The sequence below is a fragment of the Paroedura picta genome, chromosome 2, assembly GCF_049243985.1.
Source record: "Paroedura picta isolate Pp20150507F chromosome 2, Ppicta_v3.0, whole genome shotgun sequence".
Lineage (NCBI taxonomy): Eukaryota > Metazoa > Chordata > Lepidosauria > Squamata > Gekkonidae > Paroedura > Paroedura picta.
Window position 1 is genome coordinate 75,282,526 of NC_135370.1, and position 27,591 is coordinate 75,310,116.

Here is a 27,591-nt window from a genome sequence, read left to right on the forward strand (position 1 = left end):
CTCGTTTGAATGCTGAAAAGGAGGCAGGGCAACAACACACCCCTGGGGTCGGTACGTGCCCCCGGCCCGAGAGGTTGGGTTCCGTCCCCGGGCTGAGCTCTGAAACACGGGGAAAATTAGGGGAACGCGGTTCCTGAGCAGCTACAGAGTGCATTTCCTCCATCATGAGTACTTCTAAGAAACACCACCTGCCACATCATGAGAAGGACATCCAAATCAGAGCCTGGCAGATTTCAGCCACAAATGTCTCCTGTTCTAGAAATTAAGAATCCTATGTCGGACAGGTTCTGTCCATCTCATCTCGTTTGTCCGCCTTCTCATCGACGTTTAGGTTTTCGGAATTATGGCTTCTAGAGGCATTGACTTCAGTGCTGGCGGCTGAACGGTAGAGAGAGAACCCAGGAGAGCCCTGTAAGCAACTGCAGAGTGCTATTGCACTTGCCCCTGAGTAAGCACAAGCCCATCCACAACATCTGGAATTGGAGGCAGAGATGGATTTAGGCGTAACCAAATACTGTAATGACACAGTCCTTCAGTTTTAGGTTGAATAAAAGAAGGAGGAGAATACCCTTTATTGGGCCAGTGTCTGTCAAACAGGCAACCATTTTAAGTTACAGAGCAATTCTGTCATTAGATAAATAGTACACTATGTTGACTATTAAGACATGTGTATTAGAGAATATTTAAACATTATTTTGTGAGAGAACAAGTGTGATATAGTGGGTAGAGTATCAGGCTATGCAGGGAAATGTGTGCACAAAAACTGCAGTCTTACAGCTGCTGACTAAAATAGAGTCCAGCAGCACCTTTAAGACCAACAAAGATTTCTTCAAGGCGTGAGCTTTCAAGTACATGCACTCTTCCTTAGACTAAATGAATAACCATCATAACTGTGGCGATATAAGGCAAAAGCAAATTGTGGCAAATTAGTAAACTGGCTCATAATATCTAAATTAAGCCATATGATGCCATATGATGCCATATGATAGTTCTTTGCTAAAACAGCTAATCAGTCATTTTGAGTTCAGTTGTAGTTCACAAAACATTGGAGAAACAAAACTGTCCACGTTAGTAATTAATGGCAGGCACTTTCCTAGTTGTTGCTGGCCTCATCCATCTCTACCCAAGTGTGGAAACATCCCTGTAACTCAGCTGCTGACGGTGTTGGTGGGACACTGTTCCCTTTCTCCTGCATCTTATACTAGGTTGTCCTAACTGGAGTGCCAGTGTAGTGTTAGAGTGTCAGCCTAGGATCTAGGAAAACCAAGTTCAAATCCCCATTATTCCATGGAAGCCTGACGTGTTACCTTGGATCAGCCACACACTCCCAGTCTAACCCACCTTACAGGAGAACAAAGTCTGAGTCCAATGGCCTATAGAACCAACAAAGTTTTATTCAAGATATAAGGTTTTGTGTGCAAACAGTTCTTCAGATATAATGTCTCAATCCTTTCTCACCTATAATTTATTTATTTATTTATTTAGATTTATATACCGCCCTCCCTGAAGGCTCAGGGCGGTTTACATTAAAACTAGTCAACGATACATGAAACAGTCTTCGTTAAAAACATACAGTAATTAATAACAGTGGTTGTAACCATATAACAGAATAATATAACAGTTGCACAGTTAAGCTAAACCTTCCTGGCAATTAATACATACCTCCTCCATACCTATATGTATGGTTGGGGAAACTCTGTTTTATTACATCTCAAGAAGTGTGCTTGCACACCAAAGCTTATATCTTGAATAAAATTTTGTTTGTCTTAAAGGTGACCCTGGACTCAAACTGTGTTCTGCTGCTTCAGACCATCATGGTGACCCACCTAAATCTATCTACCTCACAAGGTTATTGTGAGGATAAAATGTAAAAGAGCAGAACAATGTAAATTGCTCTTGGTTCCCTCTGGGGATAAAAGTAAAGTATAGTGAAGTAAAGAGCTAAGCAAATGTCCATCCTTATAATTTTTCAAATACAGTTGTAAGTGTGCTATTTTTTATATTGTAGTGTTGTGTACTTTCAAGATCTACCCCACAGACAAACATACTTACACATACTAAAACCTCTCAGGCACTAAATGCTTTTATGTTGCAAGAACCAGGGGCAACAGCCTCCTTAGTAAGATGCACAGCCTGATAAGATATACACAGTATAGTGTTTTAGCTGCTACAGGTTATCACAGCTCCTGATTCCCAGTAGCACAAAACTTATAGTATTGGATATTATATAGGACTCATGAAAGAGAGTGTAGGACAGCAGGGGAAAATAATTAAACAATTTCACCTGCAGAGATCCAGTCAAGTGTAGATTAAAGCATATACTGTCCAGAATTCTTTTAAGGGCAGCAGGTATAAGCATATTTACTTAACAGTGAATTATGGGATTTATATCCAAGTGAATAGTCTGTACTGCTAAATGCCAAGAATGAACTTCTGTCGTTTGTGCTTCGGAGATATCTTCAAAATGAAACAAATGCCTCTTTGTAGCCTGTTCTACATTGCATCCCCCCCCCCAATAAAAGCCCAACAAAATGTTCTGATTAAACAGACACTTCCCCTCACGTGCCCATAAAAATTCTCTTTAGGCTTTAGGCTTCTGCCATATGTGAATGAGGCAAATGCAGAACAGAAAGAAGGACAGAGCACCTATAAAATGAATGCATATTCTATTCTGTGGAGAATGAAATTGTCCATACACTGTGGTAAGCATGTAGGTCCAGAAAAAGGATAACAAAAGTGATGGCATTGTCTGCATTCACACAGGTATTCCCGTCACTGCAAATAGCAATAGTTCAGCTGGATTTTCCTGGTTGGGCAAAAAAATCAAGATGCAAGTGATTGCTACAGTGCAACAAGAGCACAATATCTAGTGATGCATCGATGCCGGCAAAGAAAGTATTGGACAGTGAGTGGTTAAAATGGGGAAAGTATGAAGAGATTGGAATGACACAAAGGAGGTTTCAGGAACAGAAAATCCTTTTGCATTGTCATGGGATGCAAACAGTTCCCCCCCACACCCAATGCCAGAATCCTGAACATACTTAACAGGGAATAAAGGTAAAGGTATCCTCTGTGCAAGCACCGGGTCATGTCTGACCCTTGGGGTGACACCCTCTAGCGTTTTCATGGCAGACTCAATACGGGGTGGTTTGCCAGTGCCTTCCCCAGTCATTACCGTTTACCCCCCAGCAAGCTGGGTACTCATTTTACCACCTTTGGAAGGATGGAAGGCTGAGTCAACCTTGAGCCGGCTGCTGGGATTGAACTCCCAGCCTCATGGGCAGAGCTTCAGACTGCATGTCTGCTGCATTACCACTCTGTGCCACAAGAGGCTCTTAACAGGGAATAAGCATCACTAAACCCGGTAGGATTTACTTCTAAGAATACATTCTTAGGATCGTGATATACTAAATTTATCTATACCCTGCTAGCACAGTACAAAGTTAGCTGCAGTGCTGACTTTGTTGCTCAGACAGTCAATACATTTCTGTCTTCCCGGCAAGCTTATTATCTCTTGGCCTGCACACAGCGATACAAAACACCAGAACAGGCAGCTGAAGAAAGACAGCATCCCAAAGTGGAGGATCAAGGCTGTTATCTGAATGGCAGATTGAGCATTGTTTTCTCAAGGCTATGCAGCTCAGCTATAGTAAGAGGAACACAAGTTCCTATTTATTACCGAAATTTAACAACAACAGAACCCAAAGTTAGGGTCAAACTAGTCCCACCCCAGCTTGGCAGAACCAGAGCAAACAGTTCTGTTTTCTATACAGGAAGCTCTATAATGACATACATGTGAGTTCTTTCTTGGAGTTTGTCAGTACTCACATTGGTTGCTATGGTAGGTCTCTATGACAGTGTCCTCACTTCCACTGTTCTCTGAGCTGCTCAATGTACACAAGTAGGCATTGACTTTCCTGGTTCAAGCAATATGGCATGTGCACTCATTCCAAGAAAATACACAGGGTACAGGAGAACAAGTGACAATCACCTTAATATTTTAATCTTATTTTTTAATGGTGTCAAATGGCTAAATGGGAAGGCATCAAAGTAGATGCAGACAGCTGCCATGATGGTAATGCCTAATACTTCAGGCTGCTAAGCACAGCCTGCATATAACCCTACTTATCTCAAGTATTACATGTCAACAGTAGAAAAATTCAGTTTCTTTGTCTGAGAAAACTCTGAATGGCTCTATTTTAGACTCTGCCACTGATCTTAAAGTAACCTATTCACACAGAAAATTGAGATAACAATAGAAGTGTACTTTCACACATCTCAAGGCTTCCAGCTGAAAATGCTCACAACAAAACATGAAAGTTAGGCATTTTTATTATTGGTTATTGTGCCCGCAATCTGAGGCAGCATGATACAAAAAGAAGGCACAATCTTCTATATTTTTATGTACCCTGATCCCTCCTAAGGTAAAAAGATTCTAAACTCATCACATAGTATATGTCAGAAAGGTGATCATTTGCATACTGTTTATGGTAGCATCTTGCTTTATCTCTGAAAATTCACCCAATTTGGGTCAAAATATATACTGTGAGGTGAAGTGGAAAGGATAGTCAAATTTCTTGTTCAGGTGTCTGCACAACTGTGCTTATAAGATAGATGCATATAATTTTTCTACCTAAATGCACACACAGATAAGGAGAGATGAACACACTGGTGCAGTTTTCTTCTAGACCAGTTCCAAAACTGATAGTGTGGGGCACTAGAGTGGGGGAATACTGAAACAACAGGGCAATGGAGGGGGAATTCAAAATATTTCGCTGTTAGCCATCTTGCACTAAGATCTCATCCATCTTTCATAACAAGCAAATGAGGCAAGTCCATGAATAAACAAAGGTAATTGCCCCATCATGTCTAATTTCATTCTAGTCATAGAATCATATAATCAGAGTTGGAAGGGACCTCATGGGTCATTTAGTCCAACCCTCTGCACAAATCAGGACACTCACAACCCTATTACTCATCCACTGTAACTTGCCACCTCCTTGAATCTTCACAGAATCAGCCTCTCCATCAGATGGCTATCCAGCCCCTGTTTAAAAATCTTCAAAGATGGAGAACCCACCACCTCCTTTGGAAGCCTGTTCCACTGAGAAACCGCTCTGTCAGGAACTTCTTCCAGATGTTTAAATGGAATTTCTTTTGAATTAATTTCATCCACTGGTTCTGGTCCGTCCCTCTGGAGCAAGAGAGAACAACTCTCTGGAGCAAGAGAGAGCAACTCTGCTCCGTCCTCTATATGGCACCCTTTTGAATACTTGAAGATGGCTATCAGATCCCCTCTTAGTCGTCTCCTCTCCAGGCTAAACAGACCAAGCTCTCCCAACCTTTCTTCATACATCTTGGTCTCCAAACCCCTCACCATCTTTGTTGCCCTCCTCCAGATATGCTCCAGCTTGTCTACATCCCTCTTCAACTGTGGTGCCCAAAACTGAACACAGTACTCCAAGTGAGGCTGAACCAGAGCAGAGTAAAGCGGTACCATCACCTCCCGTAATCTGGACAGGATACTCCATTTGATACAGCCCAAAATCCCATTTGCCTTTTTAGCCACTGAGTCACACTATTGACTCATGTTCAATGTATGGTCTACTAAGACTCCTAGATCCTTTTTGCACATACTACTGCCAAGACAAGTCTCCCCCATCCTATATTGGTGTGGATGGTTTTTCGTACCTAAATGCAGAACTTTACATTTGTCCCTATTGAATTTCATTTTATTCAGTTTAAACTAGTTCTTGAGCCTATCAAGATCATCCTGTCTTCTTTCTGTCTTCTGTTGTGTTTGCCACCCCTCCCATTTCAGTATAGTCTGCAAATGTAATAAGTACCCCCTCTAATTGCTCATCCAAATCATTTATAAATTGTTTGTGATTGAGCCTTCTGTATTTTACTATTACAAAACTCCCAGCACTTGGGACTCCAATCTCTTTAAGTCTTTTTGACCACGGGACTCTAGCGTATTGAAAATTCTAGAGGGCGTCACCACAAGGGTCAGACATGACCCAATGCTTGCACAGGGGATACCTTTACCTATTGTAATTAGAGAGCCAGAGTGGTATAGTGGAGCATCAGTCTCTAGGAGACCCAGGTTCAAATCCTTGCCCTGCCATAGAAATCTGCTGGGTGCCCTTGGACCAGTCACACAATCTGAGACTACCATATCTCACAAGGTTATTATGAGGATAAAATACAAGAGAAGAAAGGGTATAAGTCACCTTTGTTTTCATTTTGGAGAAAAGGGAGGTCTAAATGAAGTAAATAGCTCCAACCCTTAAAATATAAAACAAGGCCAAAAACAAAACAAGCCACAACACTAATTGCATGTTATCAACTAAGGATACCTGAAGGACAAATATTCTAGCACTTAAAAGCTAAAAAAAAGAAAGAAAAAGAAAAGTGTATTGCAATGTAAGCTTTCGCAGGCCACAGTTTATTTCCTAAACATACCTATTATCTCATGTAGCAAACAATCAGCAGCAAAGAATCATGATTTGTGTGAAAGAAAAGAAGCACAATAAATTATAAGAGGAAAGTAAAGTTAATTTAGAATACATTTTAAAGCCTCTGCAAATCAAGGGTTGGTAATGGCTTGGAGAGAAAAAAATCTTTTAAAAAATGGCTTTCATGATATAGAAGTAAGTAATATATCATCTGCTAAATAACATCCTATTAAACATCTATTAAGAGAGCAGTTCACTTTTTCTACAGGTTGCTGGCAACCCTAGGGTTGCAACTTCCAGGTGGTGGCTAGAGATCTCCTGGGATTACAACTGATCTCCAGGCAACAAAAATGGCCACTTTGGAAGGTTTATACCACATTGAAGATCCTGCCAAAACCCTGCATCCTCAAACTCCACCTCCAAATCTCCAGGTATTTCCCAGCCCTACTACCATAGATACAGCAGGCATAGCCTTGCCAAAAACATGGGAAGACAATTCTGCTCGGAAATCCTGAGCTTTGTAACAAAACCTGCTCTTCATCCAAAAAAAAAAAAAAATCCCTGAGGAAGAAAACTTTCCTTGGGCTGCAGCCACTACCTTAGGATACCTGCAATGAGACTCTTACCAAGGTTCATTTGTAGAACAGTCCAAGCAAACTCAACACTTATCCTGGTCCGGGGGTGTGTGTGGAATTTTCATAGTCTGCCTACACAATGGTTTGCTTAAGACACCTAGCAGGAAAAAAATGACCCAGAACAGCACCCCTCACCTCACCACGCATGAAACAAGCCAGTTTATGGCTGGGGAGGCTATCGTTATGAATAACTGTGTAGCCCAGTTCTGAACTGGAGAAGCCCTCCCAGCCAAACCAGGCCGTATTGCGTCAGAGAGAAAGCTGGGGATTCCCTTCAGGACAAGACATTCCAGCCTCACAGTCGCGTGTTACATCTAGCCTCCCCGTTCACGCTATGCCATAGACATAGAGCTCAGCCGAGAGACGGAAATGAGTGCCACGCGGCGGCAGCAGTGAGTTCCTGGCGACCTCCTTCGCTTCGACGCCAATTGAGACACATTGGAGCATAGCGGCGCTCTCGGAGGCTTCTTGTCCTCACGGCGCTGCCGTAGCCAGGCTTTACCCGCTGCTTGCTCCTTCGGTGTGCCGGGGTAGTCGCGAGGATTGAGCGACTCTCCCTGAATCATGGCGGCCTCCGCTTACACCCACTCGGGCGGTGACAGACGGCGCCACTGCCGAAGCATGGAAGCAGCTCGAGAGAGACTGGAGGACGACGGCGTTCAGACCCTCACTTCGGTTGAGCAGGTGAGGCTGGGAGACACCGCCCCTCCTTTGCAACGGGACTACAAATCCCATCCTGCACAGCGCATGCCAGTGGTTTTGGGGGGGCTTGGTCAGTTTCGCCAGTCAGGTAGAGAGTGATGCGCTGACGTATTGAATAGTTGTTGTGTACAGCACCTTGGTAATTGTGTGTGTCCGCACGCGCGGGGAGTGAGGCTGCAGGGTTTTGTTTTGTTATTAAATTTGTATGTATTTTATCCCTTTTTAAGTAGATCTTTGCCTACGAAAGTTCATATGACGATAAGCTAGGTGGCTTCGGAACCCTACCGTGTTTTCCGTTGTCTTTTCCCGTATATATTTGTCAGTTATACATATCTGGAGTGACCAGGTTTAACTCACAGTTAACTCACATCCTAGATTCTCGTTTTACTACATCTTATATGTATCTGCCCCAGGAAATGTGTTATAGAAGAGCTGTTCATGGGAGAAAACGTTATATCTTGATATCTTTCAAACATATTACACTCAGAAACAACTACTTCCTGCCCAGCTGCTTGCTTTATCTTTGAGAAGCAGTCAGAGGTTCTGGTGTACAAGTACATACATTCTAGGGCTGTTGGTAAGAAGCCATGGATTGTTGTATATAGGCTTATAGCAGAAGTGCTGGCTTTTTTCTTCCCTTCATCCTGAATCTAGTATGAGTTTGCTGCAACTCCTAAGGAATTTGTTTAGTTTCTTGGTACCAAAGCCAACTCTTTATTTTTAAAAAAGAGCTTCTAATTTTGTAAACAGCAACAACAAAAATGCATCTACAGTTCAGTTCTGTATCTGTATCTGATGGAGTGACCATCAGGGTTTCCCCTTTTGTCAAACATCCTGTCAGTAGAAATAGAGTGTGAACTTTGTACAGACTAAGGTGCCTTAGCAGCTTACTGAGGGAGGGGGGGAAAGTCCATGGAAGCTGGCTCGGAGAAGGAAGGACCCCCTCCCCAATCAGGTGCTTAAAGATGGGGCAAGACTAAGGAGATAAGCAGGTTGTGTGTTGATTGGATAAATATTTATCTAACTTTGTATAGAGTAGTTGATTAGATAATGACTTAATTTGGCTGCGTCATTTGGACTGTATAAAAATCTGTACCCAGTGTGTATTGGTGTGAATGCTGGATTTTAGACATAATCAAGTGCTGCAGCTATTAAAGTGGTATTTTGAATTCTCTGGCAGTGTGGATAATTTGGATCTCTCCCCACAATGAGTTAAAATGAACCTGAACTTCTTAATGGTAGATGCATCGTATCCGTTTAGTAAAATGTATGGTTTTAAATGTGAGTTTGATATCTTTATTTTATTTTAGACTGGAGGTGATGGTACGCAAGTATTATTCTGAACTGTGTATGTGTTAAGTGCCTTCAGGTGACCTATGGTGACCTATATGAATTTATGGTGACCAACTTTATAGTGACCTATATTAATTAATGGCCTCCCAAATGTCCTGTTGTTCAGGTCTTGTAAATTGAGGGCCAAGGCTTCCTTGACTGAGTCAACTTAATCTCACATTGCATTTTCTTCTTTTCCTGCTGCTTTCAGCTTTTCCTACCATTATGTTTTTTTCCAGCAACTCTTAGTAAAGTCTCTTTAGCTTCTAGGGAGAGTTCAGGCTTGCTTTGATCCACTTATTTGTCTTTTTGATGGTCCATGATATCTGTAAAACTCTTCAAATGAATCAGCTTTCATGACCATTCATTTTTTAGATTGAAATTCTGCAATTATAGGGTTTGTTCAGACTTTATTGCTGGGTGTTGGGAAGTTAGGCAGGGTAAGTCTGTGTTGGCCATATCTTTGTGACTAGGCAGCTCCCTGTTTTTGATGATCTTTCTATATTAATAAAAAAAGCACATCCTGTTTTGAGGATGCGGAGGAGTGCTATGGCACAGTGTTGGTAGCCAATAGGTTGGAATAGGTTTAATACATCCACTGATGGTCCTCATTGTGTTTAGCAAGTTTAACACTGGAGCATTTCCATTAATAGAACTTGTCTGTTCTTTCATAGGTTTTAAGTCCCAACTCTGTCATATTTCATAGGTTATAAGTCCCAACTCTGACACTGAAAATAACTTCAATATGAAGTCTTAACCAACTAATTATTTCTTTATTCTATGTACTTTTTTTGTGACTTCTATGCCCTTCCCTTGCGATAGGATGCCTTAGAGCAGTGAACAACATAGGCACCAGTAACAATCAGTAAAAGCCAAGACATAGAATTGCAGTAGAAGTCATATAAAATTTAAAATACATTTAAATGAGTATAACATAAGTTAAAATTAAACCGCAACTCCATAATGGGGGATGAGGGAGGCTAGAGGGTGAGATTCTTAGGGGCTTTCCGCATTCCTTCAAAATCGCACAATGGTTGCCAATTGAAAATGCTACAGTTTTGCCATTATGCACAACGTCGTTGACAATCTGCCACACACCTGAAACCGATCCGCAAAAAGCGCTTCCTTGTAGCGCTTTCAGGGAAATCCCCAAAAGTGGATTCACCCTCCGGAAAGCGCTGCACTCCTGCAACCAATCTGCAACACTAGCGGGAAAGTTCTGTGCGTTACCATTGTTGTGGTTTCTACAAAGTCCCTCCCCCTGGCTCTCTCCTCTGATCTTCCGGCGAAGCGATCGCCATTTTTTTTTCTCCGAGCGAGCAGAGATCAACGCACCGGTGAGCCTCCATTTAGAGGCTTCCTCGGCTTCAGTCCCTCCCCAGAGCTGTTTAGTCACTAAGCACAAACAACAGAGAAGCCCGTTTGCTGATGTATTTTCCCTTTATTTTTCACACTGTTTTCGGCCGAAAATCGCGCCCGTGAGGGGGGGGGGATTTTTTTTTTCCACTCAGGGGGAGCGTGGCAACAATGAAACGGCAGCTCAAACACACCTGCCAGCTGGATGGGTCTCTCCGTTGCAACGAATCAACGCATATTCGTTGCAACGGGTGTGTTTAAAAAAAAAAACCTTTCTTAAAGGGAAAGGGGCTGTTTGGGAGCATGCTAACGGCCGTCCATTGGCTGCTTGACGGCCAGGGGCGGGACGAGCTTGGCAATAGCGCTTCCTTTCTAGCGATTTTTGCCGAGACCAGAAGCTTGTGGGAAACGATAGAAATGCAACTGGATTCCACTACAAAGGCAGGTATGCATAACGACGAATTCCACTATTTAAAATGGCGATTTTTCGTTCAGCAAACAATTTGCTACAAGGATCCCGGTGCGGAAAGCCCCTTATTATTTCCTGTCACTTCTCTACCTAGGTCCCATAGGATGACTATTCCAAAACTGCAGTCTTACAAGCTCCAGCATATGATCTGGAATGTTTGGGTGTGTGTATTACGCACTAAGTAGATAATAAGACCCAACATTAGACACAACTGGCATTTTACTTTGGATTTTCTCATAAATAACAACTCTTTAATCCCATAAATACTACTTCCTGATTAATGAACTGAGATTACACTAGCCCTTAAAAACAATAACATAAACTGCTTCACAAGCTGAACCTTGATACCCTGTGTATATTAATACATAAGAGACTGGTTTTCTTCAGATGAGAACTGCATTTACTTTGTATACTAAAGCAATGTTAAATTTTTGTTTGTTGTTACAGTGATATCTTGTAGGCATCCAGTACTGTAATTTCTAATGGTGACATTATACATTATTCTTTGTGAAGAAGATTTCACTTTTAGGCTTGTAAACATAGTGGACTGCAGGTTAGTGGTAGTGCATAAGTTTACTATGTATAGGCTCTCAAAGACCGTTTCTGGCATTAGGCAAAGTCAGGGCTCTGCTGCTGATTGACTTAGGTGGGTGGTCAGACTGGTTTGGTATACAGTTGGGCTTCCGTCCGGCCACGGGGTGGAGATTGCCCTGGTCTCCTTGAAGGATGATCTCCGGTGCCAGCTGGCTATCCTTGTGCTTTTAGATCTGTCGGCCATGTTTGATGTGGTAGACCATGAGTTGTTAGCTCACCACCTCACTGGGATGGGGATCCGAGGGTCAGTGGCTGATCTCCTTTCTCCAAAATTGGACACAGAGGGTGGCTGTGGAAGAAGGATTGTCTCACTCCTTTGCGCTCCCTTGTGGAGCACCACAGGGAGCAGTAGTCTCCCCAGTGCTTTTTAATATCTATATGTGCCCTCTGGCATAGCTAAACTGGAGTTTGGGGCTGGGCTGTCATCAATATGTGGATGACACCCAGCTCTATCTCATTGATGGCCAGCTGGACTCCGCCCTGGAAACATTCATCAGATGTTTGGAAGCAGTGTCTGGATGGTTCAGAGATGGTTCAGAGAGAGTTCCCTGAAAGTCAACCCCTCCAAGATGGAGGTCCTGTGGCTGGGCAGAAGAGGACAGGACCAGGATGGTCCCTTCCTGGATGGGGTGCAGCTTGTTGCTGTGCCTGCTGCCAGGAATTTGGGGGTATTTTTGTTACCTCCCTATCTATAGAGACTCAGATCACTAGACTAGTGCAGTCAGGTTCTCCCATCTGTGCCAGGCCAGGCTGGTATCGACCTACCTGTTCCCGGAGAATTTGGCTACAGTAATCCATGCAATGGTCACTTCCAGACTAGACTTCTATAACTTGCTCTATGCAGGCCTTCCTTTGTCTTGGACCTGGAAATTACAGTTGATCTAAAATGTGGCTGCTAGGGTACCAATGAGATCATCTTGGAGGACCTATATCCAGCCTGCTCTGGGACAGCTGCATTGGTTGTCAGTTGTGTATCTGATAAAGTTCAAGGTTTTGGTACTTACCTTTAAAGACATTCACAATCTGGGCCCTGCAGATCTGAGGGACTGCTTGTCTCCTTATGCCCCTTGCAGGGCACTTCACTGTGCAGGTTTGAATTTGCTGGTGGTCCCCGGAAAACACGCCTGGCTTCGACCAGGGCCAGGGCCCAACCTAGTGGAATGAGCTCCTGGAAGAGCTAAGGGCCCTGACAGAACTATCACAGTTCTGTAGGGCCTGTAGGATGAAGCTCTTCTTCAAAGCATTTGGTTGAGGCTGGGCTAAGAAAGATCTGGGTCCCTCCTCTAGAAGCCCGTCCATCTGGGCAGATGACCTCAGCTGAGGCTAGTAGGTGGTTTGAACAAGGACTGGACAGTGGGTTGGAAGGGAACAAATGGAATTGTGCTGCCAATATTGTATTATTTTATACTGTTTTATGGGTATTTATCTGTAAACCGCCTCAAGCTGGCATGGCCAGGAGCAGCAGTCAACAAATTTAAACACAAATAAATACACAAATAAATAAAGTGGTGTATTTTAAGTTGAAAGTATTGTGAGAATCTCTGTAGATGGACCCACTGGTGATGATTATAAAAACCGTAAATACTCTCAGTGAGGCATACAAATAGCAAGGAAGTAGTTATCTAATATCTCAAGTACATTTCCATTCAGCCCTTTCTCCAAGGAGCTAGGTATTCTTAGAATGGCCCATTGAGGTAAATTTGTCAGTGAGTGTGACAATTTGAGCCCAAGGTTTCCCAGTCCTAGTCCATTCAATGCTTTAATTATGACGCTGCATTCCCTCTCCTGTAGATATAATTGCATCCCTATGGCCACCAAGGAGTCTGATACATTGGGTACTTGACAACCTTCTCAATCAGCAAGCCTCAAGTAATATATGTATGTTGGCCATGTTGACTTGACTGGAGTGTAAACAGCATATCTTCTGCTATAAGGATAATTTCCACCACTGTTTCTGTCAGGATACTGTTTTATTATTTTTCACAAAACATAACCTATCCCGGGCTATACTAAACAATTTCACAATAAATACAAATAAACGTTTCTTATCTCTCCTTTTATATATATATATATATGTATATAAGAACAACCAGAAGGGGAAGAGTCTTTTGACTAGACCTCCCCGAACTTGGGAGCCAAAGGCCACATATATATAATTTAAATTCTGAGAGGAAAACTTGATCCTTTTGAAGGACTTCATTAACAATACAATAAGTTGAAAAACAACCACTGAGGAAAACCCAATTGAAAACGGTTCAATCTAGAGGTCGTTCTTATATACATATATATATAAAAGAAGAGATAAGAAACGTTTATCTGTATTTATTGTGAAATTGTTTAGTATAGCCCGGGATAGGTTCTGTTTTCTGTTACAATAATTTTGAACCGTCCCTTTTTTTTTCGTGGTGTACTCTTATTATTTTTCACAGACAAATTAGTTAATGTCCTATCCAGGCAATTGTTGACTCAGTAAACCCTAGGGCAGGGGTAGTCAACCTGTGGTCCTCCAGATCAGTGGTCCACAACCTTTCTTAGGCTGTGGACCGCTGCGCCGGGGTGCGGGGAGAGGGTGATCCGGGGCCCCGCGCGTGCGCGGCAGTCCCGACATAAACGCGCATGCGCGGCAAGGCTGTGCGTGCACGTTTGCGCCGCCGGCATGCGGGCGGCCGCGGCTCCCTCTCCCCGCCCCTCCAGGCCGCAAGGAAATCGGCCGCTGAAGCGGCCGATTAGCTTGCAGCCCGGCAAGCTTCTCTTCCCGCCCCCTACCAAAGCAAGAAGCTTACCGGGCTGCAAGCTGATTGGCCGCTTCGGCGGCCGATTTGCTCGCAGCCTGGCGAGCTTCTCGCTGTGGGGTGGGCGGCAGGAAGAGGGAGCGGCGGCCCAGCACCGAGGCCTTCGCGGCCCAGAACCGGGAGGCGGACCGGGGGTTGGGGACCTGGGGTTGGGGACCACTGCTCCAGATGTCCATGGACTACAATTCCCATGAGCCCCTGCCAGCGTTTGCTGGCAGGGGCTCATGGGAATTGTAGTCCATGGACATCTGGAGGACCACAAGTTGACTACCCCTGACCTAGGGGAAGGGTGGCCAAACTGTGGCTCTCCAGATGTCCGTGTCCATGGACTACAATGCTGGCAGGGGCTTATGCCCAAAGATACCAAATTAGAGTTGATTTTATACACACATACAACTCTCATTCACTGTATTATCCTTTGTGTCACAGACAGCAAAGAAGTTGTGAGAATGTGAGAGAAGCCAGCTCCTAAGGCTCTTGAGGGAATGTTGTCAGATGCAAAGCACACATGGCTGGCATACAGTTCCTTCTATTTAAAAAGCCCCACAGTATTTAGGAAACTGTCTGAGGTTTGGTTGCTCCTAATTTCACTGCCTCCAGCTGTTAAGGCCAAAGTGTCTAAAATTATAGTTGTCAGCCAGTTGACATGATTGCTGGTTGGATTTGAGCTGCTTTGCTGGAGGCCTGAGACATCTCTGAGGATTCACTGCTCATTATCTTTTTCCAGAATCTGACCTTTAATGGTGAAGAGAGCACTTGTCAAATCGAAGACAGTGGGGAAAGTACCGGAGAGGAGGACAGATTGGCAGGAATGTGTCACTTGTAGCTTTGTTCCCTCAATTAAGCTGAGCTGCAGGATGAGGATGTGAATATAAACCTGGCTCTCCATCTTCCTCATTGCAGCCCTGGCAGATCTGTGCTGTGTGGGCTGGCTGGAGACTCTCATAAATATCCATGTTCTTGATGGTTAATTTGTAGTTAGCTTCTGCTTATCCTGTACCAGAGGAAGCAGGGCTGCCCCTTTAAACATTTTGATGTCTTGGCAACATATTTGTTAGCAGTCCTTTCATTGAGTTTATAGAAAGAAAGCCATAAATGCCCTTCCTTCAGTATCATTTCAGATGTTGAAACACACAAACTGGCCAGTAATGACCCAGAAATAGGTGTCAGCCAGGTCTTGAGCACAAATACATTGTCTGGGCCTGTGGGACACAAAAATGGATGCTAGCCATAAACAGGCCTCCAGAGGCAAGTCTACACATATCTTTAAGTCTAATAATGCTCAGGCTGTGTGTGGATGACACACAAACTCTCTCCCTTTGGGCTTCAGTGGGGGATACGCCCCCAGGAGGGAGAGGGCACTCCCCCACTGAGGGACAATTGTGGGTCTTACCTGCTCTCCTCCTCCTCCTCCTGCTGTTTCAGCAGTTAACTGGGAGGAAGACTGCTCCCCAGTCTTGCTGACAGTAAGTTGCCCTAGCCTTGCTTGGCTGGGTGCCTGTTGTTCCCCACCCTCCCTGCATCCAGACAGTGGTGGGAGAGGGGAGAAAGATAAACGACTCCACCACAGTGAAGCTTGAGGCACACCGCAGTGTGCCGCCACAGCACTCCATGCCTGGCTAGGTGTCCTCTCTTCCCTGCCCTCCCTGCATCCAGAAAGCAGTGGAGAGGAGAACTGACCTATTCAGATAAGAGACCATCCCTCCATTCTTGCTGGATCCATGTCAAGAGAAAACCATCAGGACAGTGATGTCTCTGGCTTCTTAACGGGCCTTAGCTTTAGCAACTGCTCAGATCTGGGTGGTGAACCAACCACCCAATGCACCAACAGATTCCCTGTCAGGCCTGCTGGAAATGGTAGCTGCCTGGTCATTGCAGAACCCTAGACTGCTAGGGCAGGGGTTGTCAACTTGTGGTCATCCAGATGTTCATGGACTACAATTCCCATGAGCCCCTGCCAGCAAACACTGGCAGGGGCTCATGGGAATTGCAGTCCATGAACCTCTGGAGGACCAGAGGTTGACTACCCCTGTGCTAGGGGATTTCAGTGTCCAGGTGGAACATCTGTTCTTTGGAAATGGTGATAGTAGGATTCTCACAGTTTGTTGCTGGTCAGACGCACCAGGCAGGCCACTCCCTTGATTTGATTTTTGGTGTTGGGTTGGAAGTAGACCTGATTGCAGCCAATGTTGTACCATTCTCAGACCACTACATCCTGAAGGCCCCATTCAGTTTGCTACCCCCATCCTGTTTGGGTAGGGGGAGCATTTTAGCCCAACCACAGAGACTTATGGATCTACATGGATTGGTAGCTTCAGTGAGGCCGATCACATGCCCATTAGAACCCTGCCCCTAAAACAAGTATAGGGGATAGGAGGCCCTCTCTGGAAAATATTCAACCTTTCCCTTTCAACAGGTGAATTCTCAGAGGGTTTAAAGGAGGCAGTGGTCCACCCATTATTGAAGAAACCCTCAATGGATCCACAGGACCCTGCAAACTACCACCCTGTTTCACATCTAATGTTGGTTGAAAGGGCGACTGTGTACCAAATTCTGGCATATCTAGACTAGATGAAGCTTCAGTCTTGAATCCATTCCAATCTGACTTACAGCCTGGTTATGGGATGGAAATGGTATTGGTTGTTCTGATGGATGACCTCTGGAGACAGCTGGATTGGGGCAGTGTGGCACTGCTCGTATTACTCAATGTTACATCAGTGTTTGACAAAGTCAGTCATGAGCTTTCTGCCTTTCCAGTGCCAGAATACAAGGAATAGTCCTCCAATGGTTGATCTCCTATCTCCAAGGTTGTGAACAGAGGATGGCGGGAGGGGTGGTTAGGAGGGCTAGCCACCCTCCAAAGCAGCTGATTTCTCCAGAGGAACTGATGCCCTGAGATCAGTTCCCTAGGGTTTTTTTTTTTGTTCTTGGTTGTGGGCTGTAGGAACTGAATCAGGAGTATGGTCATCTGCCATATAACTCTATCCTGATATGTTCTGTATTAAAGTAACTATTATTTAGTTATCAGTTATGAACCATTGTTTTTTCAAGATTCTTTGTAGATTTTTAAAAAATGGAACAGCAGCAGCTCTCTTGCACATATCAATTTACAAGATCACCCTGTAAATTTCACAACTTGGTGACTTAACAGAGATCTTCCTTGTCAAACACTCTAATCGCTGCACTGCATTGGCAGTTTTGCTGTTGGCATGCTGCGTAATATTGCACCATTGTATTCTAGTGGTTGTTATTCATTAGAATTATTCAAGTATTAATGCATGGTATTCTTTTTCTTTCCTCCATTTGTAATGGATTTACTGCAGACTAAGGTAGAAAGCATAGTCCAAGATGTCTTCAACGCTTACAAGACAAACAATCATGACTCACAGTAAGTATCAACACTACCACCCTGCAGTATTAAAATAACTAACTGCCATGAGGTCTATATTTGTTTGAGCATTGTTATGCATATGTCATAAGCTTAAAGTTCTAGGAATCTGATGTGCCGTATGGTGTCTTTTTCAATCTTGCCTGTTTTGCCGTTGCTTCATATGGATGCTTAAGGTATGCCAAACTGTTTTTCTCTTCTGTGTATGGCAAGATATTAGGTGAATGAGTTTATGGCTGCATTCAGACTTTGCAAAGGAAAACAGCAACACATGAACTCTCTGGGTGCCATGCTTTTGTGCTCCTTTTGCTCCTCCCCCCTAAACTGCTCAAACCTCAGTTTTGAAAAATTCTGGTATAAGAAGTTTCCAGCCATGCTTAAATTCGGTTACCTTTAGAAACTGGAATTTCTTCTCAGGGGTGGTGATGGTGGGAAGAATGACAAACTCCTATTTGCCAAGGAGCTAGCATTCAGAGATCACAGAAGATTGGGAAACCTCAAAAGAAGTTATTCCTGTTGCACTTAGTGTGTGAGAAGAGGAGCAGAGGGAGCATGCACTCTGACAGCATTCTCTGTTCATGCCCCTCTTGAACAAATCTCTGTTTGTCACAACAGAATTTGTGTAGCCTGTGCATGCAGATGCCTTTTGTCCCCTTCATGTCCTTCAAGTTCCATAAGCTTATTGTACAAGGCTGACATTCTTTTACTTCTGCCAGCACCATTTTGAATGTGCCTTTATGAAGAGATGTACCTTTCCAGAAACTTTGCATAGGAATTGGGGTTATTGATGGTGTGTTTTAGTTCTGCTTACTGGCTGTTTGCCCCAACTCTTTCCTATTCCCCTCCTCTATGTCAATATAGTAAAGATAATCTCCCCTTCTAATTTTATTCCAAAGCTGTGTGTTTTACTTGCTCTATCTCTGCTCCTAAAACTTAACACATATTTTGGAACAACATGAGTCCTTTTCAAAAGAACTTGAGGTACCACAGTTATCTACATTGTAGTTGGATGTTTGCTTCTTTGATAGCTAAAAGAAGAATGTGATGAGTCTTATTGTTTTAATAAAACAAAGTTTCTTGCTTTTATATACCTACTAGTAATCAAGCCCGCTGCAGCTAAATGCAGCGGGCGCTAGGACTCACCGACGGCGGCGGCGGGCTGGTTGGCGTCGTCGTCGGTTGCGGCGGCAGCAGGCTTCTTTGGGCAGCAGGCAAGCAGGCTCCGTCGGGCAGCGGGCTGACGCAGCGAGAGGCGCAAAGCGCCTCTCGCCGCGTCAGTCCGCCAGGCAGGGAACCCCCGGCAGCCGCGCTTCGCGCGACTGCCAGGGGCTCCCTGGGGCGGCGGGCTGACGCGGCGAGAGGCGCAAAATGCCTCTCGCCGTGTCAGGCCGGGAGCAACTGCGAGCTGCGCTGTGCGCGGCTCGCAGTTGCTCAGGCTGGGAATCGGAGGGACCAATCGGCAGGCGCTTCGCGCCTGCCGATTGGTCCCTCCGATTGTCTGTCGTGAGGAAGGGTCCAACCCGGACCCTTCCTCATCACGGACAAAGCCCACCTCAAGGGGGCTTAACGAATTATTTAGTCCGTGGCACCTGTGGCACCATGGGCTGTTTAAAGATATTTAAAAGGCTGGTTGAAAATAGTAAAAGTAGCCTAATCTTGTCCATTCTAGCTTTGCCATACTACTTTCAGAATAGGTGATGTACAAACAGGTTCCCAGCACAGTCCTTTTAGCAGATCATGTGAACTTCCTTTGAGGTGTCAGGAACGATCCCAACAAGCAATAATATCTGTGATTATATGGTTTGCTCTGTAAAATATCTTTTCCTCAGGCTTGGACTGCTCAGTGCAGTTGATGCTGGAAAATAATTTTTAAAAGGGAATTGCGTCATCCTGTCTCCAAAATAATTATTGCTGCTTCTAGGTTTCATGAAGTGCAAGGTGGGGTGGTATTTTAAAACTGATATGATTGCATCTGTAGCAGAACCTCTAGAGATTCTTCATCCACTAGATTCTTCATAGCCACAGAAAATACATCTCGCTCTCCGGGAGTCTTATTTGGGGCATGAGAGGGGCTGTGGTGATTTCACTTTGTATAGGGATTTGAAAAGGCATTTTCAAGGTTTCCAAGTGTCTTCAGATCCTTGCCCAAAATGACAGGACACCCCCTTCTCTCCCTTGGGTCCCTTGAACATGGACTGGAGATAATGAATATATAGAAAGGACAGAGTAGGTGGCTTGACTTTTGAATCCAGCATGAAGCAAGAGATCCTCCCTCTCCTCTCTGTGATATGTGGAAAACTTGGTGAGGAGATATTTCATCTGCTGGGCTTAAGGTGGCAATGATCAGGAAGTAATATATGGCTGCTAACAGCAGCCCAGTGAAGGATACATTGTAATTTGGCCCTTCATACATCTTCTATGTATATTTCTGTGAATATTTTGCTTCCTTGAGATATAGCGTGACACTTTTTGTTTCTGATCAGTATAATGTTTGCGGAATTGTTGCAAAGACAGATCTGTGTTATTGGGGTGATTCTTCAAGGTTACTTTTATTGACAGTCTCCTCACAGGACTAGGAATAAAGCAAAGTGATAAGATTCTTTTATGAGTGGCAACTGGTGTTTTATGTAGTAAAGTGCAAAGTGATACAGATTAGGATGTAATGATCTTAATTTTATATCTGTAAACAGCCCGTGGCGCCACGGGCGCCACGGACTGTATAAAGGAGTAAGGGGTAGTGGGGAGGAGTTAGGGCGGGACCGGTCCGGGATAAAAACTCGGGGGGGGGCCAATCAGGAGCCGCGAAGCGGCTCCTGATTGGCCCTTCCGAGTGTCAATCCCGCCCCAAGCAGACAATGGGGAGCCGCGCAAAGCGCGGCTCCCCATTGCCTGCTTCACTCGCTCGGAAAATGGCGGCCCGCCTGGTGAGAGCCTCGGCTGGGGGGTGGGCCGGGAAGCCTTCTCTCGGCCGGCGGAGCGGCCTCGCAGCGTTGTGGACGCTGCGAGCCCGCTCCGCCGGCCGAGAGAAGGCTCCAGAGAGCCTCGGGGGGGTGGATGGGGGGGGGGAAGGGAAGCCTTCTGCCGCCGGCCGCAGCGGGCTCACAGCGTCGTAGACAGAAAAAAAAACCCTGTAGGAGCCTTTCGCAGATCCAAGCAGCAGAAAACAAAACCCTGAAGGAGCCTTTCCCAGCTCCAAGCAGCAGAAAAAAAAACCCCTGTAGGAGCTCCAAGCCGGCACGCCCACGAGAGCTAGCAGAAAAAAAAAACCCTGTAGGAGCCTTTCACAGCTCCAAGCAGCAGAAAAAAAAACCCTGTAGGAGCCTTTCCCAGCTCCAAGCAGCAGAAAACAAAACCCTGAAGGAGCCTTTCGCAGATCCAAGCAGCAGAAAACAAAACCCTGTAGGAGCCTTTCCCAGCTCCAAGCAGCAGGAAAAAAAACCCTGTAGGAGCCTTTCGCAGATCCAAGCAGCAGAAAACAAAACCCAGAAGGAGCCTTTCCCAGCTCCAAGCAGCAGAAAAAAAAACCCTGTAGGAGCCTTTCGCAGATCCAAGCAGCAGAAAACAAAACCCTGAAGGAGCCTTTCCCAGCTCCAAGCAGCAGAAAAAAAAACCCTGTAGGAGCCTTTCGCAGATCCAAGCAGCAGAAAACAAAACCCTGAAGGAGCCTTTCCCAGCTCCAAGCAGCAGAAAAAAAAAAACCCTGTAGGAGCTCCAAGCCAGCATGCCCACGAGAGGCAGCAGAAAAAAATTAACCCTGTAGGAGCCTTTTGCAGCTCCAAGCAGCAGGAAAAAAAACCCTGTAGGAGCCTTTCGCAGCTCCCAGCAGGAAAAAAAAAAAAAACCCTGTAGGAGCTCCAAGCCGGCACGCCCACGAGAGCTAGCAGAAAAAAATTAACCCTGTAGGAGCCTTTCGCAGCTCCAAGCAGAAGAAAAAAATTAACCCTGTAGGAGCCTTTCGCAGCTCCAAGCAGCAGGGGAAAAAAACCCTGTAGGAGCCATTCGCAGCTCCAAGCCGGCACGCCCACGAGAGCTAGCAGAAAAAAAAACAAACCCTGTAGGAGCCTTTCACAGCTCCAAGCAGCAGAAAAAAAAAAACCTTTAGGAGCCTTTCCCAGCTCCAAGCAGCAGAAAAAAATTAACCCTGTAGGAGCCTTTCGCAGCTCCAAGCCGGCGCTCCCACGAGAGCTAGCAGAAAGAAAAAAAACCCTGTAGGAGCCTTTCGCAACTCCAAGCAGCAGAAAAAAATTAACCCTGTAGGAGCCTTTCGCAGCTCCAAGCCGGCGCGCCCACGAGAGGCAGCAGAAAAAAAAAAACCCTGGAGGAGCCTGTCACCGCTTCAAGCCGGCGCCCTGGGAGCCCCGGCAGCCGCCCACAGCGCTGCTGCTGGCGGCTCCCTGCCCTCATGGCCCCAGAACACAATGGAGCCGCCGGGAAAGCTGCAGAAGAACAAAAAAATGCAGAGGAGCCGCCGCAGCCCAGCGCACCACACCTGGTGCTCCTCGGCAAAAACTACGAGACGCCGAGGAGCCGCCGCCCGCCTCCTCTTTCAGGTAGCCTGTCCCTCGCTCTGTCCCTCGCCTGCCGCTCGCTCTGGTCCCCACCTGCTAGCGCCCATTGTCTTCTTCATACAATGGGCTTTTTTACTAGTATAATATAAATTGGGTTTATATATAGATGTATAAATTGCAAACTTAAATGGACTCCGGGGTATGGTAGAGGACAGGAAGGCCTGGAGGATTATTGTCCATGGGGTCGCGATGGGTCAGACACGACTTCGCACCTAACAACAACAACAATAAATTGGGTTTAAATTGAGATTAAATTGGGTGTAATAATTTACCAAAGAGATTTGGCTTTCATAGCAAAAACATCACTGAAATTGCCAATTTACTGGGTTGTGGGAACAAGGCTAATTTAATTTCAGAGATTATTAGAAAAGACACTGGGAATAAAACCAAGTGCCATTATATAAAGTTATGGTGCAGTGATATTTACAATACCCATGTCCTTATTTAGTCTCAAAGAATTGGAAATGAAGCTGAAAATCCCATGGTTTGGGGAATATTTCCAACATGCTGAAAGAATAAAGAAGCATTGTTGTTGGTTTTTTGAGAGAAGAAAATCTGAGAGGAACGTGAGAGAAGTGTGTAGAGTGCAAATAGAAATTCTTGGAACATTTGAACTCTAGTTATTAAATGAAACTGGTTGGTGATATGTTCATGGCAAACAGAAAGAAGCATTTAGTCATGCACTGTATTAAGGAATTTGTTTTCATAAAATGTGGGTGGTGGTCAGTAGTTTAGGTGGCTTCACAGTTCATGAAGGAGGAGTGAGGAGGGGTTATGGCTTAGTAGCAGAGCATCTGCTTGGTATGCAGAAGTTTCCAGGTTCTGTCCTTGGAATCTCCAGTTAAAAGAATCAGGTAGTAGGTGATGTGAAATACCTTCACCTGAGACTCTGGAGAGCCGCTGCCAAGCTGAGTAGACACTTGACCTTGATGTACCAGTGGTCTGATTCAATACAAGGCAGTGCATCTAGTGGCTTTAGAGTACAATGGCAATCAACAATATCTCCAGAGGCAATACATTTCTGTTTACTAGATGCTGGCAACATAGGGAAGATGGTTTAGTTTGTCAGCTTCCAAGCGACGTTGGTTTGCTGATAGGGGTAGGGAGAGGACAGAGTAAGAAGAAATTAAATTCTCTAAATGCTCAGAGAACATGACTTGCATTTCTTAAGTTGTAGCTTTCCATTCTGCCTTGCAAACAACTTTTGAAAATGAAAATGAGTTTGACAGCAGTTTGTGATGTGGGGTGGATTTAAGTGTTCAATGGGAAAATATTTGTATAGAGATTGGTAGAAGCTCCTTTCATGAGCACATATGAAACTGTAATTTGACAATCAAGATCAGCATTCTCTTCTCTCACTGGTAACGGCAACAGGGTCTCTGGTAGAAATCTTTCACATCACTTCTTACCTGATCTTTTTAATTGCAGACGACAGGCACTGAATCTGGGACTTCCCTGCATACCTAATAGGTATTTTCCCACGGAAACATAGACGTTCTCCTAACTCATGAGCCTAACCATCTCTTTGGCTACTGGCCAGAGAGCTGGTTGAGATTAATCTTTTGATCTGAACAGCTCAGAAGTTTTTAGATTCTCATGGAGGATGGAGGATTTGCAAACATATATATAAAAATAGGTGTAATTATTTATTTTTAAGTTAATTATTTTATTTTACATTTTAATTATTTTAAAAACAATAATTTGTTGAATGAAAAACAGAGCTGTATATCACCTAGATAATTTTGCAAATTTGATAAATTGCCATGTTTTGATCTGTCCTTCAGGTTTGTTTTGCAGCGGGAAAAGCACTTCCACTATCTGAAGAGAGGACTGAGACAACTGACAGATGCTTATGAGGTAATTCCTGTAGACCTGAGATATTTTCCCCTGGCTATTTTTTCCCCATGGTTGTTTTCTCTGAGCACTGTATTAGTTTCTAATCGTAGCTTGACTGCAGGAAAAAAATTATGTTTACGGTTTACTTTGCTTGCTCTCCAGCTTTTACAATCTTTAATTTTTCTCAAGTACTTGACATATCAACAGCACTTATCAAAGAGCTGTTTTGTGAGCACTATAAACAAGAGGTTCCTCCTGGTCTTCTTAATCTCTTCTGTCCTCACTTCACTTGTAATCCTGGGATTCAAACCTCCCTTGATGCTGTACCACTGTCCTTTGATTTATCCAAGAAGTTATAAACAGAAAGATGTTAAAGGTAATTTTAACATCTGAACAGAAATCCCCTTCATAGCCTTGCACCTTTTTATCTTTTAGACCTCTGTGTACTTTCCAATAATTCTGTTCTGAATCACCCTTGCATGGAGTGGTCTTTTTCTTCCTCCTGCCATGATATAATACACACAGAATTGCTAGCTGGGTCACTGTCATGGCTTTGAACAGAAGCTGCTTTCTTCCTCTGTAGTGTCTGGATGCGAGCCGCCCATGGTTATGCTATTGGATCCTGCACAGTCTGGAACTGTTGGAGGAGCCCATCCCAGACTCTGTAGCTTCAGAGTAAGTTTTTTGTTTATGACCATTTTGGCCTCTCTTGCAACACTTCTTTCAACCATGGCTAAATGTGGGATTGTTAATACGGGGCAGAGTGTGACCCCTGAGAATCTGAAGCTCTTTTGCGCTCACATTTTGTGTTTGTTTTTAAATTCCTAACCATTATGGTTCCTGTGAGAAAGTTGAGAATTATGTAAACACCAGGGCCAGATTAAGGCATGCTGGGGCCCTAAACTATGTCAAATTTAAGAAGCCCTATAGCATTACAAAGAAGGGCAATTTAGTATTGAGGGAGATTATATTTAGAGTCCCTCATAATCTAAGACTATAAACTGTAGATAACTTTGTGCATAAATCCAGTTCTGGCAGGCACTGTCTGTTGAAGGCTCAGAAATCAGAGGGCTTTGATCAGAGCTCTCTGTTTTATGAACAGACTTGTGTAGAACACTGAATATAAATTCAGAATTTAGAGTTCATGTGAGAGAAAGTGGACCTAAGTGTAGCTTGAAATAATTTATACTGCTCCACAATTTCTGCATAGAAAATATAGCAGAAATTATCTCCCAGAAGTCCTCATTATCTGTGCACAGTGTATTCCTCTCAGGGCTAACATTTCAGCATCCCTGCATGATGCATAAGAATGTTCTGATGTGTTTGAAACACAACAGTGCATTGTCTCATTCATCCTGCTCCAACAATAACCTCTCAATTGCTGTTTCCCTGGGTGGAGGCTTTTGGTGTGTCTTGTGATCTGTATAATGGTGGTGGTAAGGGACCCTCTGTGGAAAAGAAACCCGTTCCTTGTTGAGTAGAAAACCTCCATGTGTAGGAGGCGAGGTGGTGGTGGGGACAGCAGACAAGTGAAGCTTTTTCTTTCTAAGAAACCTTCATTGGTTGGAACATATTGTAGTTATTAGGGTGATTCTGCAGGGAAAAAACTTAAGAGGTTGTGGTTGCTTCTTTGAATCAGAGACTTCATGGGGAATGGGAAAACAAGAGTGCTGCTAAAATGCAGGAGAGATTAAGGATCTTGCCTAGGAGGAACTGCAAGAGAGTAAAAAAGACTCCCCCCCAAAAACACACACACACACACACACACACACACACACACACCAAAGCATGTAGATGCTATCTAATAACTGTTGCCTAGAAATGTTGTAGGCTTGCATGTCCAGAAGTATTTTCCAGTTATAAGAAAATGTTTTTTGGAAGAAGTCCAAGTTGGTGGCTGCTTGGCTGGATATCCTGTTCTAAGGGAATGATAAGGGCTTTCCCACCACCAGACTTTACTTCTGTATTAGCGAAAGGCATGAAGTCTGCATGCAGTTCATGTTACCTATGTGTGAGCCCACATTCTGCTGCATGTGTATGTGTTGAAAAGCTGCGATTCAGGCTCAGTAATATTGCTCACTGGGCAGAAATTTCCAGTCATGAGATCTACATCTAGTTCATGTGTGTCTTAATGAGTTCTGCAGGGCCTGTAAGATGGAGCTGTTCTGCTAGGTTTATGGTTGAGGCCTAGAAATAACATCAGAGTATGCTGGCCTCCTCGCCTAAAAATCCACTGATTAGTTCTCTCCAATAACTTTATATCTCCCCCCCCCCCACACACACACCAGTTTAGTTCAGGAATGGAAAACTTCAGTTCTTACCTCTACCACAGCTGTCTGTGGCAGAGATACTTCCAGTGACACATTTACTTGTTCTGTGGAGCCAAAATGGCTACCAAAATCAGATTTGATAACTTTTAAAAATCTGCTTGTTTCTCAGAATCTTAGGAATTATGTTTTGGCACACAAGGCGCTCCTGTTAACTTTCCGCAAGATGAAAGGTTTCTGCCATTTTTTTCTGAGTGCAAATTGCATAGTGGTTCAAGTGACCCCTGTACATATTATGTGGCAGTGGGTTGGAATAGCACTGGAGGATGGTTGGAGTTGATCCTGGGAAAAAAGCTTTATGTTGTTGGGGGTTTTTTTTTTTGGTGGAGAGAGGTCCTAAATAACTGCTGTTGGCTCTGGATAGGCATATAGAAGCCAACCTAAGACCACAGTGATGGTAAAAAATGTCTAATGCTCATTTAACACTAACCTTTTGTCTTTCCTGTGTGCCCAGTGTGTGCCAGTTTCTGAGTCGTTGCCAGAGCCCAGGAGGAGGCTTTGGAGGGGGACCAGGCCAGCACGCACATCTCGCTCCAACATATGCAGCTGTCAATGCTCTCTGCATCATTGGCACTGAAGAGGCATACAATGTTATTAACAGGTATATGGCGGGACCCCATGGACCTTTGCTTTGAGTCAAGTTGAATTATCGAGGCTCAAGTCATGAGGGTAGCGAAACTGGAATTTTTTCATCTTTGCCAAGCTAAGCTACTAGCAACCTGTCTGGCCCCTGAAAACCTAGCCATGGTGATCCATGTGATGGTCACCTCCAGACTTGACTACTGTAACTCTCACTATGTGGGCCTTCCCTGATCCAGAAATTACAGCTGGTTCAGAATGCAGCTACCTGGGTTCTCACACAAACACCTTGGAGAGCCCATATAAGGCCAGTTTGGCAACTGCACTTGCTCCCAGTTGAATTCCGGATCCAGTTCAAGGTATTGGTACTGACCTTCAAGGACATATGCAGGCCGAGCCCTGCTCTCTGACTACATCCCTTGGAGAGTATTATGATCAGTTAATACCAACTGGCTGAGGCTCCCTGGCCCCAAGGAAGTACGCTTGGCTTCAACCAGAGTCTGGGCTTTTTCGGCCCTGGCTCCTGCTTTGAAGACAATGGAAAATCTCTTTGTC

General features: G+C 44.4%; 1 protein-coding gene across 2 annotated transcripts in view; it reads left to right on the plus strand.

Moving 5' to 3' along the window:
- Positions 1 to 7,069: 7,069 nt before the first annotated feature.
- The window catches only part of FNTB (farnesyltransferase, CAAX box, subunit beta), a 42,522-nt gene continuing 22,000 nt past the window's right edge, over positions 7,070 to 27,591 (plus strand). Inside the window, exons 1-5 of one of the 2 annotated variants that reach the window (XM_077320868.1) lie at positions 7,070 to 7,777; positions 17,662 to 17,726; positions 24,079 to 24,151; positions 24,714 to 24,805; positions 26,912 to 27,058. In XM_077320868.1, the coding sequence (XP_077176983.1) occupies positions 7,658 to 7,777; positions 17,662 to 17,726; positions 24,079 to 24,151; positions 24,714 to 24,805; positions 26,912 to 27,058 (497 nt within the window). In that variant the 5' untranslated portion in view covers positions 7,070 to 7,657. The remainder of the gene's footprint in view (positions 7,778 to 17,661; positions 17,727 to 24,078; positions 24,152 to 24,713; positions 24,806 to 26,911; positions 27,059 to 27,591) is intronic. The other variant, XM_077320867.1, reaches the window with a different exon arrangement.